General features: G+C 43.6%; 1 protein-coding gene across 1 annotated transcript in view; it reads left to right on the top strand.

The window, feature by feature from the left end:
* LOC138453424 (CD109 antigen-like) overlaps nucleotides 1-20,250 on the top strand; it is a 349,776-nt gene that overhangs the window by 123,224 nt on the left and 206,302 nt on the right. Inside the window, exons 14-15 of the mRNA XM_069606257.1 lie at nucleotides 9,845-10,021; nucleotides 10,516-10,656. Of these exons, the coding sequence (XP_069462358.1) occupies nucleotides 9,845-10,021; nucleotides 10,516-10,656 (318 nt within the window). The remainder of the gene's footprint in view (nucleotides 1-9,844; nucleotides 10,022-10,515; nucleotides 10,657-20,250) is intronic.

The raw sequence follows: 20,250 nt of genomic DNA, 5'->3' as shown, positions 1-20,250 counted from the left end.
TGGGGGTTCAAAAGTGCTTGCCTGTTTAAGAATGTTTGTTGATCATTGCTTAATCTATAACTTTCTCCTTTTGACAAACTCATCATTCTTCTATATGTGCCAGTAATCAATAGGTGGGACACTGTGGACATTGATTGAAGTCACCCGAGGGTGTACGAAGTGTCTGTGTGCCATCCCCAATGGGTATCAACTGATAGAGAATCAGAGTGTGTATTTTTGAAGTATTTTACTGTGTTACATATACATTGCTCCCTTCTGAAGAAGGCTTAATCAACTGACTGTTCAAATAAATTAATAATTGTTTAACCAAGAAACCTTGAGTCTAAGAGTTTATTTGAATAACTGCTACTGTGAAACTCTGTTACAACGTTACTGCTCACATTGACCCCTCTTGAGATAAGCCTGGCTGCTCTGTTATGCTACCAACGTGTGTAGTACATGCTTACACCAAAAACTGGGTTAACTATTGCCACGAGGACAAGGCTGGTGCAGTCTTCCACAGGGTACTGCATACAATCTTGCCTAACAATAAGTCTTTTAAGTAAGCCAGAATGGGTCCGGGCCTTCCCTGTGCCGTGTTTGAGCAAGGATGGACCTGCACAGATCTGGGTTGAAAAGATACTGTACCTTGTTCTGCTAGCAATGATGTTTCTTGTTTCTACATAGTCCTCCCTCTGGATTGGCCATTGTTTGTTGCCCTGCAATGGGATGGCAAGATGATGGCAGTGTTTTGATTTTCAAGAGACTGCCCAGAAACTTGCCAGAGTTTCCCCTCTGTATTAACAGGGAATGTACTCCCAATATGTTCTTGTCACAGTCGTGTGCCGAGGTTGCCTTACCAGAGAGTAACCCCTAGCAGCTGGAAGCAGAGGGCTTTATAGTAATCTTCATGCGATTCACTCTGCCATGTAATTAATCAAATAATACACCCTTAAAACCCCGAATTGACCCGAATCATTGACCACAAATACATGTGATGCTTCCGAAGGACACACATCTCCTAATTTCAAGCAAACAAAAGTGTGTTCAAATGTTTCTTTCCCACATCCCACTCACCTGAGAACGGTACCAGATACCGCTGAAAATCACTTTCAATGTCTGCATGTCTTTAAAGAAACTTTCATAATTCAAGCCAGTTCAACATCCATTATACCCAAAATACAGTTAACTCTTTTAAAGAAATACACCAATATTTGGTTTCGTGTATTTCAAAGGCATGCCATGGTAAAACGTTGGTTCCTTTCATTTCCCTTTAACCCCTATTTTCTGTTGATTTTTCAACCACCATCAATTTGTACTTGTTTGATGAGGTAGATTGTATGTATTCTTCCCATTCATTTAGGAAAACTATATTGTCCTTTATGAACGGGTTGGTCCACGATTATAGCCACCTTAAGTCCCACTATGCCGGCATTACCACTTATCAGTAATGTTACCACCCGACTAGGCCAGCAGCACATTCCATTAGGTTTTGACTCGTGGGCATCATTCTCACAACACCTATTTAAGCATACACTATTGGCATGGGCAGTGGTAGCTGGCAAATACCTATTAATCTTTGAGTGTGGGTGAACAGTGTAATGCTGTGCCTGAATTCAAATATAAACTAAATGTAACCATCAGGACTGCTTATTGCCCCGTCACTGACACTCAACCCCAAGTCATTATAATACAATCTAGCCAGTTTATGAAGACGGGTCCTGCACCAAGTGCCAGTGGGACACTCTAATATAACACACATCTATCTCTTCAGTCTGCCGGCAGTTGTCTGTTTTAGACATATTTACTCAAATATAAGAACATAAGTAAATTAGCTCCAATCACATTAATATCATCAATGAAGAACATTCACTGCACACTGTTTGCTTCTGGGTATCGATCACCTTTACACATAATTATATTAGCTTCATGAGAGGATTTATTCATAACATGTTTTTGTACACTTTCTAAAAGTGAATGATATCGGTAAGAAAACAGTGTACAGTGAATGGCTTCATTGATGGTATTAATGTGATTGGAACTTATTTATGTTCTTATTTTTTAATAGACATGTTTAATAGATACAACTGTCAACAGTGCGAAGAGATGTCTCCTATGAGATGTGTGTTATATTAGAGTGTACCACTGGAACTTAGTTCCTGACCAGTCTTCATAAACTCTGTAACATACTCATACACACCTCTTCTGGTAATGTGCATTTTCCATCCTTTTGAAAAGGTCTTTTTTTATTTTTTATTTATTTGATTTAGTTGAAAATCCAACTTTACAAATGTATAAAATTAATCATTTAGTAATAACGTAAAAAAAAGGTTTAGCATATCATACATACATATATATTAATGAGAAAAATAAGAACTTTAAGAATATTTAGCTGATCATTACTCTAAAATAATAGTGCATGCCTGATCCAAATTCATTTTACACTCACAATGGGATTTCGCTCATACGGAAAAGCAGCATCAAGAATGTGAACAGTTGCAATTCTAACCGACATTTTTTCAGATCCAAATATTGCAGCCCAGAGTTCATTATCAGTTTTTTTAATATACTTGGATGACATGCAGTTAGCTAGTTTCAAACGATGTAACGAGAAAGCTTTTACATTTCGTGATGATATGACGAAGAGTTTCTATCTGCAATTCGTCTTTACAGAAGCGACAATGGGCTGGTTCTTTTGAAAGTTGACCTCTTCTGACTAGAATCTCATTAACAGGCCACAGGTTGAGTCATAGTCTTAGGATTTTCAATCTCATTGTCGGTGATGGACATTTAACAAGGTAGTCAGCCATTATGCGAAATCGTTTGTGACCGAAAAGATTCCTGTCAAAATCCTTTAATGTTAAGCATTTCTCTTGTGTTAATAGCCAATTAGCCTGATAGAGTTTGGTCTTTGCTCTGGTCGGACTTGTGAGCAAGAGATCGAATGAAATATCAGCAATGGCAAGAGCCTTCAAAATATATGTTCTCCAGTTTGAAGGAAATGACTGCTTTGATGTCAACAAATGATTAGCTAAAATGGCAAGACTATCTCTATTAGAAATTCCTAAGAGACATTTCCGAAACAAAGTACACATTTTCCAGGTGACCTGTATATGAATTGACAGAAGACCAAGTTCATGCCTAAGTAACATAGTTGGCGTGCTTTTTGGTAGATTGAATACAGCTTTCCAAAACTTGGCTTCAAGCTGGTTCCAAAATAAATGAGTTCTAGGTAACACGGTTTCCATGCCATAGGTAATGACTGGTAACACCTTTTGTTGATAAAAGGACATAATAGGTGTACATGTAAACTTGCCAAATTTAGTAAAGATAATTCTAGCCTGAGATATCAACATTGTGAGTTTGGATTTCACAGCTAATTCAAGTGATTTATCAGAGATGATGTTGTTAAAATTCATCCCTAGATATTTACATTCTGATACCACTTGTAATTTTTGACTAGCTATTGACCATTGATACTTATTTGAAAAGGACAATTTTGGTTTGCAAAGCACAATTATTTGTGTTTTGTCCTGGTTTACTGTTAGGTTATTAATGGATATATATTGATCAAATACATTAAGAAGAGTTTGGAGCCCAGATGGAGTTTGGGATATCAGTACCAAATCATCCGCGTAGAGGAGCCAAGATATGATGTTGTTTCCTAACTTTGGGGAATCAGAAGAAGCTAGGGCAAAAGAATCAGCTATATCTAGTAAGAAAAGATTGAACAGTGTCGAAGCAAGTATGCATCCTTGCTTCAAGATTCTAGCAGTCATAATAATGTTAGAAAGAAGGCCTTCCATGTTTAGTTTAATTTGCACAGATGTATTTGTATAGAAAAGGCTCACAATTTTAACCAACGATTCAGGGCACTCATATTTCACCAGTTTTCGCACAAGAAGCTCCCTATCGACTGAATCAACCGCCATGCAGAAATCAACAAACGCCACTTACAGTGGTTGGTTCCGCATGGCGTAAGACGACTTGAGAGCATTAAGAAGTGTTAGATTAATTGCGGCACCTAGTCCAGAAACAAAACCAGTTTGAAATGAGTCTCTTCGATGGGTTAATAATGACCATGCATTCAGGTCACGAAGGACTAGTCTACAAAAATGTTTCCCAGGCACATCTAATAGTGCGATGGGCCGATAGCTCATGGGATTCTGTCGATTGCCTTTTTTATGGATAGGCACAATGATTGAATGGGTCCAAGATTTTGGTAGCTCTTGATTGCATAAAATTAACTGAAATGTGATGTAAAGGATAGAGGCCCAGAGGTCAACATTCTTTTTTAAAACTGCATTCGAGAGTCCATCAGGACCAGGAGCACGAGACATACTGGCCTTATTGATGAAGTAGCGAATATCCTCTTCATCAAACTTAAGTTCAAATGTGGGTGCCAACAAACACAGTTCTTCAAAGGGAATTGGAGCTGCATAAATCACTGAGAAATGAGTTATCCAGTCATTTTCTGTGACACCATTTATTTGGGAAGTTAGTTGCGAGACATTAGTTGCTGAATTAAGCATTTGCCAAATTTGAGCAGTGTTTTTGCTTTGAATTTGGTTTAGCATGGCTTCACCATCTTTTTGTTGTTTGGATAGTTTATATTCATACATCCAATTCCTATAAGAGGTTTTAGTAGCGCGCAAGACATCTGCTCTTAAAACCAACGGTGAACTTTGGGCTTTTCTTTTCTGTTTTCTAAACAGACATTTCCTAAAACGGACAGCGTGATCACAAGTTTGAGTTATATTTGGTCTAGCGTTCTGTGCAGTGGCATATAACTGCATTAGGTCATAGGGGACCAACTTGTTTAAGTGAGCTGATTCTTCACCGGCCTTGTTACACAATTTTAAATGATCATTGTAGCGCTCAAGCGATTTCTAGGACCATTTCAGCCTATTTAAAGAGTTGTTTGTTTCTACCGAGCCTAAGAAGAGTTGCCTCTGTGGGCATGGGGCTGAAATCAAGTTTAGCTTAAATGTCAGGGGCCGATGATCGCTATGTTCAGATGTTTTTACTTCAAAGTCAGTTATATGGTCAAAGAGACTTCTTGTTACGCGCTCTGGTTCAGTGTAAACCAAGTTGCATGAGGAGGAACATCAGCAGTGCTAGTATCATTCAGCGTCACCAAATTCCAGGCCTTTACAAAATTGTTCCACAATTCTACTCGTTCTTGTTTCTTGTGCGATTCCCATTTCAAAAGATGTAGATTCAAATCGCCTGCTACCATATTATGGGTAATGCCACAGGATAGAATAATATTTTCCATAGCGGCTGCCAAGTTTTTAAGAAATAACACAGTAGCAATGCCCATAGGATTCCAATATAGATTGATACAAGCAATCTTAAAAGTACTAATGGTAACATACGAACATTGAATGAAGGGATTTACAGATGGCAGTGAGAACTATTGCATATTGGCTAATGTATTTGTGGCAATAAACAGCCCCGACATAGGCCTTCCTTTAGAAGCTCATATTGCAGGCTCCAACTTTATATCATAATTATTACAGTTAGGAGGAGTTGACAGCCAAGTTTCCTGGAGTAATATGAGATCGTAAATTCCAAGGATACTACAAGGATTATTGATAGGTGACTAAATCCTTGAGTATTCCAGCTAATCACTGACAGCCTCACTGGAAGGTTGAGTACTTCTAGTTATACTCTCATAATGTGACTGCATTCCTTATAGCCAGACATGCCCCCTGAGGGATTATGCTTTGACATATAAGTATGGGAATTCTGAGCAGTTTTAAGGCAAGATTTTAAAGGACTTTTTGACACAGTGTTAGTTGAAATCAGAAAACCTACGTTCTACAAAGCTTCCTTGGCTGCCCAAATGATGTTTCGTATTATTAGAGATTTGGTCCATGTGAGAGCTATACCAAGATTATTTTTTATTAGGAAACTCAATTTGATCCAAATCATTGGACCCAATTTCTCTAAGTGCAATAGTATAAGAGAAGAGTTTTAGGATGCTCTGTCGATTCATAATGTACAATGAGGTGATTTCAGGACGACATGTAAGAAGCACCGAGTATCTTGTTTCCACTTTAGTATTTGTCTTTTTTACTGATGGTAACAAACGACTTGTAGATATCATATTAGAAGGCACTGGGATCTGTGCATTTGAAAACTGAGAATGTTTTGATTAGTCTCTAAAATTGTGCCTTGTCTTGAGTTCAACTGCCATAAACGTGCAATAGAGTCTTTGATTTCCTCGAGGTCAGTGTTAGAGAAATTGCCAGAGTTTACAGTCCCGTGCGATAAGCATTCTGATGACTGGCGCTCTGACTCAGCAAAGGATACTCATTTGAGTGTAGAATCTTTATTTTCGTTGGACGTTATCACTGACAAAGGTGTAGTTGCAGTTACAGCAGTGCATTTTGCTGCACCATTTACTATGATGAGAAAGCGTGGAGGTTCGGATTTCGCTGCTCCAAGTATAGATCAACTTCACGTCTTAGTGCTTCTCTAGCAGCCACGGTTTCATCGGAGATCCCAGCATTTTCTTTTAGAGTGATAGTGCTAGGACACCCTTGGCCTGGGAAGAGTACACTCTTAGAGTTAGTTGACTGGGAGGACTGAAAGTCTGCAGCCAATTCAATAGTTCATCAAGAGGAGGATGGTCTATAATTCTTCAAATTCTCCAGTGCTACATATTTTTTTTTTGTTATGAAGCTCGAAGCAACTAGTGATCTGCTATTAGCATGCGTTAAATTGTTAATAAATTGCTTGGTTGAAGATGATACCACTAGCTTAGTGGCTTTAACGTTCTTCGATTTTTTTTTTAGTTCCTGCGTTCTCTTCCTTTTGGAGAATGTTGATGACACTCGATTTATGGTTCTTAAATCAAAGACAGGGTAAATTGTTTTAGGCTCATGGACATTACACGTAGGTTTATCCATGAGATTGGAGTGTCGAGCATTCTGTGTAGACAAGGTGGAATCAGTCGCCAAATTTTTCTCTGTTATGATGCCTTTAACAAACAGCACAGATGACCTTAGCTGTGTTGGGTGTTTAACTAGTGGAGACAAACTACCAATTGTGGAATCAGGAACACTTACCACACTTTGACAATCTGTTGTCCTTTTTGTTTGTGTACACACATCAGCACAGGGCATTTTGTTTTTTACATTAGCAATTTGGTTCAGGGCCAGAGTCTCGGCAATGTCTTTTTGTAGCTTACATACATTTTCAAGTTTTTAATTAGGACAACCTTGTAGTCGGTCAAAAGCAAATGTCATGGTTTGTTGCTCAGAAGTCATCGAATCAAGATTGTCTGTGAGGCCCTTTAGTTTGATATCCATAGACTTAAACAGCTTAGCAAGAGCCATCAATGCAACATTCATCACCTCAAGGGTCAAGTGAGAGGTTTTAGAAATATCTGATTTTTTTGGTGAAATCTGTGTTTCTATGTGAGCCCTGCGTGGCATCGGGGCAATGTAAGATACATCTAGGGCTGAAATATTGCAGCTAGCATGTTGGAACATGTCGGGCGACTGCGACAGATTAGAGCCATCTGCTCTGGCCGAGAAACAAGAATTAACAGTATCAAGTTCAATCACTGCATCTTCCTTATTTGAAAGATCAGAGTTCAGAGAACATGGAGCACCAGAAAGAGCATTGCGTAGTTCCATACTGTCTGTGAGAGAAGTTACCATGTTGGCCGCATTGGGTTTTGGTTCAGGTTGCTTTTTTTCCTCAGATACAACTGAAGCAAGGGCACAATCACCAGAAGGAGGATTTAAAACAGGACCACCATTAGTGGTGGATGGTTGTGGATCATGTGCAATAGAAATGGCAGCCGACACAGCATTTCCTAGTGTTCCAAAACCGTATTTGCGTATGTCCACATTGTTTGACACGGGCACCAGCTTCTTATTCCTAGATTTGGTTTTAGGTCAGGGTATTCGCGGAATTGGAGTCGAACAAGAGTTGACAGCCTTCACAACTGAAGGTAGCTCATCATAAAGTGGCTGAGACTATAATACGCTGGCGTATGTTTAAGGCATGGCAGTGGTGAGTCGTACAGGTCTTTGGTTTTAAGCTCCATGTAAACGCCCCAAGATCCAAGGTTGCAAAAGAAAAACAACTGAGCTCACAGGAGCTCTGTTCAGAGTCAGAAGGGGGGCACAAGAGCCGCCAGAAGGCACTGAGCTCGAAACCCCGAACTCCGCGGCAAAGTGGGAGAGCTGGACTCAGCGTAATTCACACGGGTATGCAGGTCCGTACTTTACATAAACAGCAATTCCTTAGAGAACAGATTACCAGATCAAAGAGATAGCAGTAGTCAAATACTGAACTGCAACTCCACAGTCTCTGGTATCAGATCACAAATAAAATATCTTAATACTAATAAGTTAATCGGATCCCATAGCCAAATTAAAAGCAGGCTGCTTATTCAGTCACAAGTTAAAGTCCACAATTTAATGGAAGTGCTTACTGGGATCAGGCACACGCTGAACAGCCAAACAGCACCAGCCCTTCTGCCACCAGGGTTTACGCTGCGAGGGTGGCGAAGAGGTGCCTTTGAAGTGATGAACGGATCATGTGACACGGTCACGTGCTCCTCGGCAGCTCCACCTCCCTCTAAGCAACAAGAGCCCAGCGCTCGCAGTGCTGCTGGAGGAGGGAGCAGGCAGGCAAATGTGGGCACAATTTAGATAGAAGGCAGCACTCCTGATACTGCGTACGGATTTACACCAAAGTTCTGCATTCAACAAAAGGTCTATACTTGTGATTCCCTGAAAGGCGAAGCTTATGTTTGCCCCTTAGTTGTAATGTATTGTCCCTGCTGACGCTTTACTGGAAGGGGTCATAGATGGCCCAGAAACAACGAAAACATTTTTATTTTGCCCTGCATTTTTTGTTTGAACTGTGTGTCTGTTTTGTGCTACGAACTGAAATGATTATCACTTTTAATTGCCTCAGTCGGATTACTCTCCTTTAGTCATGGCATTCAGTTTATTGGTGTTTTTTTGTTTAACTGAAAATCATCTGAGAAGGAAAGTTAAGTGGGTTTCGGAAGCAATATTATTAGTTAATTGACACTGCGTTTAGTTCTTGTTGGGATTATTTTAATTAGTAAGCATCAAACTAGCAAACACGCACTGAATTTACAACACATTTAATTATAAAGTGCATATTACATATGGTGACTATACCAGACTTTTGATGACCGTATTAGAGCATTTGAGCGTGCACTTCACATATGTTGGCATCATCTCAATATGTTCGGCTAACACTTTTTTATGGTGATTATAACAGACCTATGATGACATGATTGGCTCATTTGAGACCGCATTTAGAACAGGTCGCAGAACCTGCAAGGATTACCTTTAAATATGATGACTTAACAGGCACAGTATGGTTTTATTGGTGCATGTGAGCTGCTCTTGGCTTATGACAGACAAAATCTCCTGGCTTTGTCAATGCTTTTATGCTATGGGCATATGTTTGTTCCTCGGTTCTTTGATCTGAATACGTTGCTCACATGCCATTCACCTTTCACAGGGAAATGCATGTGTACAAATGGGGGGCTTGAGAAGCCAGGAATGACAAGCCTGCTGCGTAGGGTGTGGACATCATGGTGGTTCCAGCAGGCTCTAAAATGTATTTACTTATTACACGCTGTGGCACGCAGAATGGTTTGTATGCAGAAAAGGTGGCCTGTTGCCAGGGGTCGAGTGACAAAATGGCAGTCCTCCTGAGGCAGTGTTGAGCCTCCCCCAGGATCTCGATGAACTTCGTAATTTGATTGTTTTTCTCAAAGGAAAATAGCTAAGCTATATTTGTGTATTTTTTTGAACATTTTGTGATCCACATATACATGTTCTTGTGTGTTCATTTTTAGGTGTTATCTAGAGGACAAGTGGTGGCTGCTGGAAAAAAGTACACTGAAGACTTTGTGCTCACCCCTGATGTATCCTGGGCGCCTCAAGCCGTGATCAACGTGTACTACATTCACAACAGAAATTATGTGATATTTGATAGCATGACTTTTTCAGTGAAAGGAGGTTTCAAAAACAAGGTAAGTGTGTACTCTTTCTATCACTGGTTGTTCCTCCACAACTTAGTACTAACACTGAACCATACAATTGTTGTCCTGCCCCTTGTGGGCTGATTTGTCTGCTGCCCATATTCTTCCAAAAGAGCAAGAATTTCAATGAAGCACAATTCTACAAAAAGCAGATTATGATACCTTTTACTGGACTAACTTGAAATATTATGCAGAAATGGAACAATGCATTAGCTTGTGGAGTATGCTAAGGGACTGAGCCCCAATATTAAGTGAACATTCCATCGGTCACTTGCCTAAAAATCCTAGGTGATCCAGCACCTTGGCCAATCAGATAACGGACATGTAATTGGCAGGTTATCCAAACGTCCAGACTTCCACTTTGAAAATGTATGCAAAGCAGGCAAGGCCTATAATATGTCATCAAGATGACAGGTAGGGCTCTATAAAACTAATACATTGTCGTGTTGTAACTTAAATATCTGAATACTTGTTTTCTCTTCTAGGTTTCTTTAGCCTGGAGTAAGACACAGGCTAAACCAGCTGAAAACGTGTCACTGAGCGTCACCGTGGAAGAGCCGGGGTCATTGGTTGGATTAAGAGTGGTGGAAAAGGGTGCTGATGAAACTAGAATTGATGAGACCCAGGTTAGTTATGCATTGAGGGCAAAGGCTCATCTTGCTTTGCAATGGTTGTGGAACAAAAGCATTAGTCACTAAGTTTCAGGAAGGGTCCCATGATTGAAGATGTCCTTGACATTGAAATGTCTGTTTACCAATATTTCAGGGTGAAGTACTTTTATTGAAAGTTGAGCACAATAGTTAACATATTTCGAGGGGATTGGGTCCTCTGACGTATTCCATATCTATGACAGGTAATCACCACAGCTGTGTTGCTTCGAAAAATGTTCAGCGTCTGCGTCCTGCGTCGATGACATCAATATGCTGTCCTCGAGGGCCTCCGTCGAGCCGATATCACTGGATGTTATAAGTAGGACGCATGACACCCATAGCCTCAGTTCCGTTTTTCCACAAATGTGTTCGCTTCGGAGATCTCGGTGCGCCTCGGTTCTTCTGAGTTCTATTGTTCGGTTTTTCGAACCTGTTCGTTGTGAAGATTTCCATGATGTCTTCGTCGTCTTCCACCCCGCGGCCGGGTTTTAAGAAGTGTCGGGACTGCGGGTCCAAGATGTCGTTGACGGACTCACACGACACCTGCCTCTGGTGCCTCGGTGAGGGCCACGACATGGATGATTGTGTAGACTGCCAGTCGCTTACGTCGAAGGCCTTGCAGGAGCGTAAGAAGAAGCTTTTTGTCGGTAAGGTGGCCAAGCCCCGGAAGTCGAAATCCACTGGGCTTTCGACTGATGATTCCAGGGGCGACTCTCTGCATCGTCAGCGTAGGTCCAGCGGTTATCGGTCCCGGAGTAGCTCCAGCCGTCGGCAGGTTACTTGTCCCAACAAGCATTCCACACCTGCGGAATGGTATTCATTTCGGCAAGAGATGTTGGTGATTTTTCAGTTGCAGTGCTCCGTTCCTCCGCGCCGTCGAAAGACTCCAGCCGTGACAATGCTAGAGCCACCACTCGCACGCCTTCAGCCTCGGGTGGTCGGCGTGATCATCGAGCGCCTTCGAGGTCTCGATCGGACAAGGTGGATCGCTCTAGACATGCCCGCTCCATGTCCCGGTCCTCGGTGCCCTCGAGACCGTCGGAGCCTGTGAGGTCTTTGATGAAGACATCTATGCCTTCGGCACCGAAGTTGTCGAGGGACTCTCTTGAGGCTCTGCCTCCGATGAAGTCGTCGATGCCATCGGAGCCCAGGCTGTCAAAGGACACGCTTGGGGCTCCACCCTCGAGGACTGTGTCGAAGCTGTCGGTGCCACGCTCAATGTCGACACCAATTCCATCGACGCCCTTGACGCCTTTCAAGGCTGCTTTGTCGGAGATACCCTGTGGCATGGTGGAACCCCCTAGAAAGGCTCTGGCCAACTCTAAACATTTCTTTGTCCCTTTTTTTCCGTGCCCCCATTCCAACCACTGGATTATATTTTTGAGGTGGAGGAAGGGTCTGAGGGAGAGGGTTTGGTGCCTGATGAGGTACCTGACGAGATTTTTGTCTGGTCATAGCCAGCTTGAAGACTTGCATCAGTTGTTGCATGATGCCAGTGGACTGGACACCTCTCCGGAGGTGGAGTTCAGTAGGCCTGAGCCTGGCACCCACGCCGCGTCCTCGTACTGGTGCCTTATGTTGAGGGTAAGGAAATACTTGGGGTGGTCTGCGCCACCAGTGGAGTTTCTGCAGGATGACCTGACGGATATCCTTGACCAAGGTCCACCAACTGACCCGGTACTGCCATTCCACATGGCATTGCAGAGAAGGTTGGCAGCGGCTTGGACTGCTCCAGAGAGTCTCCCGGCAGTGAGCAAGTCTTTGCCAAAGAAATATCGTCCAGCCAGTAGCGACCCCAGCTACTTGACTATGCACGCCACTCCGGAGAGTTTGATGGTGCAGGCGGCTACGGCCCCGGCAAAATAGGCGTCGTACCCTACCATCCCTCCTGATAGGGACGACAAACGTTTTGATGGCTGGGCGATGAAAGTGTTTTCTTCAGGGGGTATGGCTTTACAGGCAGCCAACACTGTGTGTGCCTTAGCACGTTTCACTCATACTCTGTGGAATCGTCTCTTTGGAGGCTGAACATATTCCCGAGGGGGAGGAATGGGATGGCTTTCTTGCTCTTGTTCAGACTGGCAAGGATGCCATGTGTGAATCCTTTCGGTCGGGTCTGGACGTGGCAGATTGCGTCAGCCGATCCATGGTGGCGAGCACCGTAATGCGCAGATTTGCGTGGTTGCAGAAGTCGGGGTTTGCTCCTGATGTACAAGCCCGGCTCCTCAACATGCCCTTTGATGATGAACATCTTTTTGGCAGTAAGGCTGACGAGAGCCTTGAGAGGTTGCAGACCTCCAAAGCTGCAGCAAAGTCATTGAGCGCTGCAGTTCACCAACCTCTGCCTTTTCATCATAGTGGAAAGCAATGGAGGGGAGGTTCCTTTTGATATTACTCATCTTTTGGTAGATCGAGGGGAGCTGCAAGTCAAAGGGGCAGCCGTCGGAGTACAAAGGTGGAAAACAAGGTACTCGAGGTGCCAAGGCTACTCGGGCAGTTGCCTCTTTACCCTCAGGCAATGCCGCAGCCGCTTCAGCTCAGTCATGAGGCCATGTCCCATGGTTCGCCGGTTGGGGGAAGGCTGGCACAGCATCTTGTAGAATGGCGTGCCATTACTTCAGATGTGTGGGTTCTGGAGATCATAGCCCATGGCTACTGTCTTCCTTTCCGGCAGAGGCCTCACGACAATCCATCAGGGAATCTCTCTTTGAAGAGTCCGGATCCTCTCCTTGCGCAGGAAATACAATCCCTGCTTGAGAAAGGCACCATAGAACTGGTGCCTGTAGCGGAGAGGAACAAGGGATGGTATTCCCCTTATTTTTTGATTTCAAAGAAGGACGGGGGATTGAGACCCATCATGGACTTGCACGGTTTGAACAAGCTCCTCAGGACGGACAAGTTCAAGATTGTTACAATTCCTCCAGGCCCTTCAACTGCAGGACTGGTTGGTGTCTCTCGACCTCAAGGACACTTACTTTCATGTGCCAATCCATCCCAAGCACAAGAAGTACCTGAGGTTCGCGGATGGCGACTCACACTTTCAGTTTCGGGTCCTGCCGTTCGGATTGACCTCCGCCCGAGGTTCTTCACCAAGCTCATGGTGGTAGTGGCAGCGTATCTCAGGAAAGGGGGGATTCACGTCTACCCCTACCTGGACGATTGGTTTATCAGGGCGCACTCTCCCGAGCCAGTCCTAGATCATCTGTCCATCACCTGCCACTCCCCTCACAAGCTGGGCTTCTCCCTCAACTTAAAGAAGTCCCACTTGACGCCAACTCAGCGGCTCCAGTACATCGGAGCAGTGCTCGACACGTCCCTGGGGCAGTGTTTCCCTCCCGAGGTGAGGGCTCATCACATTCAGCAGATGGTGCACAAGTTTCAACATGCCCAAGAGTCTCCCGCGTTCAAGTTCTTGAGGTAGCTCAGCCTCATGGCATCCTGCATTTTTCTGCTGCCAGACGCCAGGTTGCGGATGAGATCTCTGCAATGGGCCCTCAAGATGCAGTGGTCACAGTCCTCCGGCAGGATGTCGGACCCCGTTCAGGTGCCGCTCTCGGTCGCCCAGGACCTTCTGTGGTGGGCCGTCGAAGGCAATCTGATGAGGGGGGCTCCATTTTGGCTACCCTGGCTGCAGGTGATGATTGTGACGGACGCATCCTTCATGGGAGGGGGAGCTCATGCCAACGAGTTGACAGTCAGTGGTCGTTGGTCTCCGTCGGAGTCCAGACTCCATATCAATCTGTTGGAGCTGAGGGCCGTCAGTCTTGCCCTGAAGGCTTTTCTGCCATCTATGAGAGGGAAAAATGTCCTGGTTCTGACGGACAACACAGTGGCCATGCACTACCTCAACAAAAAGGGGGGGCAGGGTCACTTCCTCTGTGCAGGGAGGCGGTGCAGCTCTGGTTCTGGGCCATCCAGCGAGAAATTTCGATCTCAGCAGTTCATCTGGCCGGAGATGAAAACAAGACGGCGGATGCTCTGAGCAGGCAGTGCGCAATCTCTCATGAGTGGGAGCTGGCTCAGGAGATTCTCCTGGAGATCTTCGCCCTTTGGGGGACTCCACGGGTGGATCTCTTCACCTCCGGTGTCAACTGGAAGTGCGAAAGTTTCTGCTTGCGAGAATTTCCTCCAAGAGGAGTCTTAGGGGACGTGTTCGTGGTGGAGTGGTCCTTCCCACTGCTGTACGCATTTCCTCCAGTCCCCGTCATCCCGCAATGTTCATCATTGCTCCGGCATGGGCCCGGAGAACGTGGTACCCGGACCTTCTCGACTTGTCCATCTGCCCTCCACCCCGTCTTCCCTACAGAGACGATCTGCTCTCACGGGAGAGGGGTCTGGTTCTCCATCCAGAGGTCTGGTCCCTCAACCTTCACGCTTGGCTTCTGAAAGGATGAGGTATAAGGATTGTGACCTCCCTGAAGACATGATGGAGGTGTTGCTTTCGGCCAGACGGCCTCAACAAAGTCCCTTTACCGTTGCCGTTGGAGAAAGTTCTGCGACTGGTGCAGGGTTAAGAATGTGGATCCTTTTTCATGTGACATTCCTGTGGTTCTGTCTTTTTTGCTTTCTTTATCCCACAAGGGCCTGCAAGTGGGTACCATTAAAGGTTACCTGGCGGCGCTGTCCATATTTAAGCGCTCGTCTGAGGAGTGTTCTTATTTCAAAATTCCTTTAATTTCTCAGTTTCTGAAAGGGCTCACTAATGTGTTTCTGCCGTCACCTTTCCAGGTGCCCGATTGGGATTTGAATCTTGTTCTATAATTCCTTATGGGTGCTCCATTTGAGCCTTTACATTTTTGCCCTTTGAGACTGTTAGCCCTTAAAACTGTATTTTTAGTTGTGGTTACTTCCGCTCGCAGAGTGAGTGAGTTGCAGGCACTTTCTGTTAAGCCACCCTTCACAGTGTTTCATAAGGACAGGGTTGTCCTTAGGGTTCGTCCTTACTTTCTTCCGAAAGTTGTATCGGAATTTCATTTAAGCCAGGAGGTCATTCTTCCGGCATTTTATCCTCCTCTGCATCCTGGTAAGGAAGAGGAGAGGCTCCATAGGTTAGATCCTAGGAGAGCTTTAAGTTTCTACATTTCACGCATGTCCCAGGTCAGAGTGTACGATCAGCTCTTTATAGGTTAAGCTGGAAGGCGTTTGGGACAAGCTGTTACTAAACAGACTTTGTCTAGATGGATTATCTGAATGTTACCGCTTGGTGGGTAAGGACCCTCCGGTAGGTTTACGGGTCCATTCTACTAGGGGTATGGCTGCCTCTACTGCCTTGCAGAGGAGTGTTCTTATTCGTAACATCTGTGAAGCAGCCACATGGGCTTCGGTCCATACATTTGTAAGACGCTACTCCCTAGATTCTATCCATGGGCAGGATCTGGCCTTTGGCAAGGCGGTCCTTTAGTCTGCAATTTAATTGGGCATTCTAAATTTATATATTCTAAATTCTTTTCCCTCCTCCATACGTTGGTACTGCTTTGGGTGTCTGTCATAGATATGGAATACGTCGGAGGACCCAATCCCCTTGAAGAACAAGTTACTTTCTTACCTGGTAATGTTCTTTCGATGGGATGGTCTGACGGCGTATTCCATATCGCTCCCTCCCTACCTGCCCCGCTACAGAATTTCTTATGTGATTGCAAGGCTTTCTGTGGTCACACTGGCAGAAGATTGGTGCCACACGTTCCGGGAAAAAACTATAACTGAGGCTATGGGCGCCGTGCGTCCTACTTATAACATTCAGTGTCATGACGAAAGGCTTCTGTGTCATCGACGTCATCGACGCAGGACACAGACACCAAAAACTTTCCAAGGCAGCACAGCTGTGGTGATTACCTGTCATAGATATGGAATACGTCGTCGGACTATCCCATCGAAAGAACGTTACCGGGTAAGAAAGTAACTTGTTCTTTTCGCACATTTATATTTGCATTTACACATTTTGTCCATTTTGTACAAGGACATGATTTTGGACGTAAAATAGGGGGCAGCATTTGGGAAGATTGCACACATGCAAATGCATTTTCTCTGGACATAAAATATTGCAATGTAATCAGGAACTTGTAATTGTGTTGTAATAATGCACTTTCATGTGTATGTGCTAAGGCATTGTGCTTTCTCATGAGTCCTGTCCCTTTAACTCTACTGAATTTACAGCCAGATTGATCTGGCCATTTTAGGTTAGAAAAGGAACAACTGTTCCGATATTGTGAGGGTCTCCTCTTGTGTCAGGTGTCCCTGAATTCGTGAGGACCAGTGGAAAGACTTGGCCAATTATAAAATGTTTTTTATATGGCACAGCACTGAAATATGACACATTATATAGGCAGAAATACACAGTGAATAAAGAACTCTGGGATTGTGAAGGCTGCAGAAAAGGGAATGCTTGTTCCACGTGGATGAATTGCTGTTATCTGGAGAGGATTGGGTCTTGTCCATGAGGAAGCTTGAATCAGATATTACCTGAGGCAGACCTGATGTCCTAGAGGGAGATTACAGACCAGAGAGGCCTAGCTGTTTGGGAGATTACTTGAACACTCTGTTCCATGCTGGCTGTGATTTCAAATGATTATTTATTATATATAGGCCACTAAAAAGATTTCTCTGCTAAGTCTCAGGAGTGGGTGGACTGGAAGGGAGTTCCTGTAGGGGAGATCATTCTAAATATAATGCTTTAACATGTTTGTGTGAAATGCACCATGGCTTTCTCACTGTATTTAAAGCCAAGTGAATTTTGATGTATTGTAGGACACATAGCATTTTCCTGTGCACAGCGGGTAGTGCATAATGCATTATCATAACAGTAGAATGTTGTAGCTTGTTAATGTGAAATGAATGCCATCTTCACTGTATTTAACATCGAGTGGGATTACATTTAAATAAGAACTAGCATTATTTTGCATTTCTCTGTGAGTGAAGCATCTTGTAAAATATAGCAAAATAAACAGAACCCTGCAGTTTTCATGGATGTAGTCTGACACTCGATACTTAAAAGGGTGTACAACTGCCATATATCCATAAAGTGATTGGTAATTTCACATGTGTTAAAGCTACAGTAATTTAACACAACAGATTGTTATGAAAAGTAACATTTCCATTTCTATGGAAAATATGCACTTCCAAATGAACAGTAACATTTCACCAGTGATATTGTGTTGAAGTGAGAGGACCCCAAATTAAATACACACAAAGCATTAAAGGGAAGTGGGGGGGGAGCATAGTTGCTGCCCTTTCAGAAAGTCAGAATCTTAGGTCGATATATTATATAGCTAGATTAAAAATATTGTGTGTTCTCAACTAGTAGTGAAGTTTACTAAATCTAATATTTGTATGTTTATGCTAGAAACGAATCACACCACATGCACATGAGAACATATTGCTAGTGGGAAATATCGAGCATTTTATTTTTCTGTCTGACATTTAACTGTTACCAATATTTGTTTTGAGATTGGAGTAACTACACGATAAGTGACTTGATTTGAACATGTGCAGTTTTTATTTATTTAATTTTACTACATTTGTTATACGCCCAGACCCTGAGGTATCACGGCATAGTTACAGACAGTGGCAAATACAATCTTAAAGTAGAGTACAAAAATACAAAGAAGATTACAAAGAAGATTACAGTTCAGCATTTCTAAAAACAGGTATATACAATGTCAGTGGCATTGGGTATGCACGGTTGGGTTCTATGTACAGAGGACTAGTTGAATAACCAGGTTTTGAGTGATTTTTTAAATAGTGGGAAGGAGGTTTCGTTCCTGATGTTGGTGGGAAGGGCATTCCAGTGCCTCGGAGCAAGTACTTTGAAGCTGCTTCCACCTGCTTTTTCTCTTTTGTAGTGTGGGATTTCGAGGTTCTCATTGTTGCTTGATCTAAGGAATCTAGTGTGGCTTTTCCTGGTAACTGTGTTGAGGAGATATTTTGGCAATTTATTGTTGATACATTTGTGATTGCTGCTAAGAGTTTTAAAGAGTGTTCTTGATTTGATGGAAGCCAATGGTTGGCTCTCCGGATATTTGAGATATGGTCTGATTTTTTTTTTAAAGAATGTTATGCCTAGTGCCTCATGAAGGGCTTTGTTCTGCATGAGGTGGGGCTTGGCCAAGTTGGTGTTAGATGTGCCTAGGAAGAGGATGTTACAATAATCTAGCTTGGAGAGTATGAGTGCTCTTGCTAGTGTAACACAGTTGTTAGGCGTGAGGAATTTGCGGCTGAGGGAGATAAGTTTGGAGGTGTAGGAGGTAGAGAAGGCTAGAGTATTGATTTGTTTGGTCATGGTTAGTGTGGCAGCAAGGTACACTCCAAGTGTCTTCACTTGTTTCAGTACTGGAATCAATGGTGAACGATGAGTAGATAGGTGGTAGGGAGGCTATTTTGGATGATGATCCTAGTATTAATAGCTCAGTTTTGTCATCATTGAGACGCAGGCTGTTATTTGCCATCCAGTTTTGGATAAGTGAGTAGATTTTGTTGATAAATAGTGTGTCAATCTTGTGGTTGCCTGTTAGCGGGATGAGGATCTGAGTGTCATCTGCAAAGTTGGTGTAGATGACACCCATGGCATCAAGCGCTGTGAATAGTAGTTTGGTGTAGGTGTTGTATAGGGTGGGTGATAGGCAGGTTCCTTGTGGGACGCCTAAGGGGACTGGTAGTGGGTCGACTGACTCTTTACCAATGGCCACTCTTGAGGTCCTGTCTGCGAGGAAAGATTTGATCCATTCGGCGGTATTAACTGACAGATTGAAGTTGTTGGCTAAGGTCGTACAGAGCTTGTCATGGTCGACTAGGTCGAAGGCCGCTGATAGGTCAAGTAGCATGAGTAAGCATAACTTGCTTGATTCTCTGGAAGCATCCATTTGGATCTTCAGGTCAAGTAGGGCGGTTTCCGTTTTGTGGTTGGAGAGGAATCCTGATTGTCGGTCCCTCAATAGTTGGTTTTGTTCTAAGTGGTGTTGGATCTGGGAGTATGCTACTTTGTCAATAATTTTCAGGAGGATTGGGACAGTGGTTATTGGGTAGTAGTTGGTGGGAATTGAAGGGTCTAGTGAGGGTTTTTCTAGGAGAGGAGTTACCCAAGCTTTTTTGATGCTGGTAGGGACTGTATTAGAGCTGAAGGGGGCATTAATAAATTTGGTGATGATGGGTGATAGGGAGGGGGCACACATCTTGACTAGATGGGAAAGGAATTTGTCTTCTTTGCAGTTTGCCCCTGATGGACTGCTCACCTCCCCAGGCAGATACATTTCCGAAATACCCCAAAATGGGTTAAAATAGCTGAGCATCCTGCTTTTTAAATGACTGCATAAGCCAGCACCCAGTTTCTTAGCCATGGTATTATTGAACCTCCTTGTAGAACATCTTACTAACTCCTTGCCTGTTCTACCCTCTCACCCATGGGGCTCAACACCATGTTATTTTTTGAACGCCCACAATTGACTGGTACTGAATGCCCCTCTCTCACTCACACTTGCCCCACATGTTCTGATTTCTTAAAAATCACTAACAACTAACACTTGTTCATCCATGATTAGAACAGCCACGGTAGGCCTCTTGAAATGGGTGCATGTTTCT

The sequence above is a fragment of the Ambystoma mexicanum genome, chromosome 4p, assembly GCF_040938575.1.
Source record: "Ambystoma mexicanum isolate Mex_15411 chromosome 4p, UKY_AmexF1_1, whole genome shotgun sequence".
NCBI classification, from domain to species: Eukaryota; Metazoa; Chordata; class Amphibia; order Caudata; family Ambystomatidae; genus Ambystoma; species Ambystoma mexicanum.
This window is presented reverse-complemented; position numbering and strand designations above follow the sequence as displayed.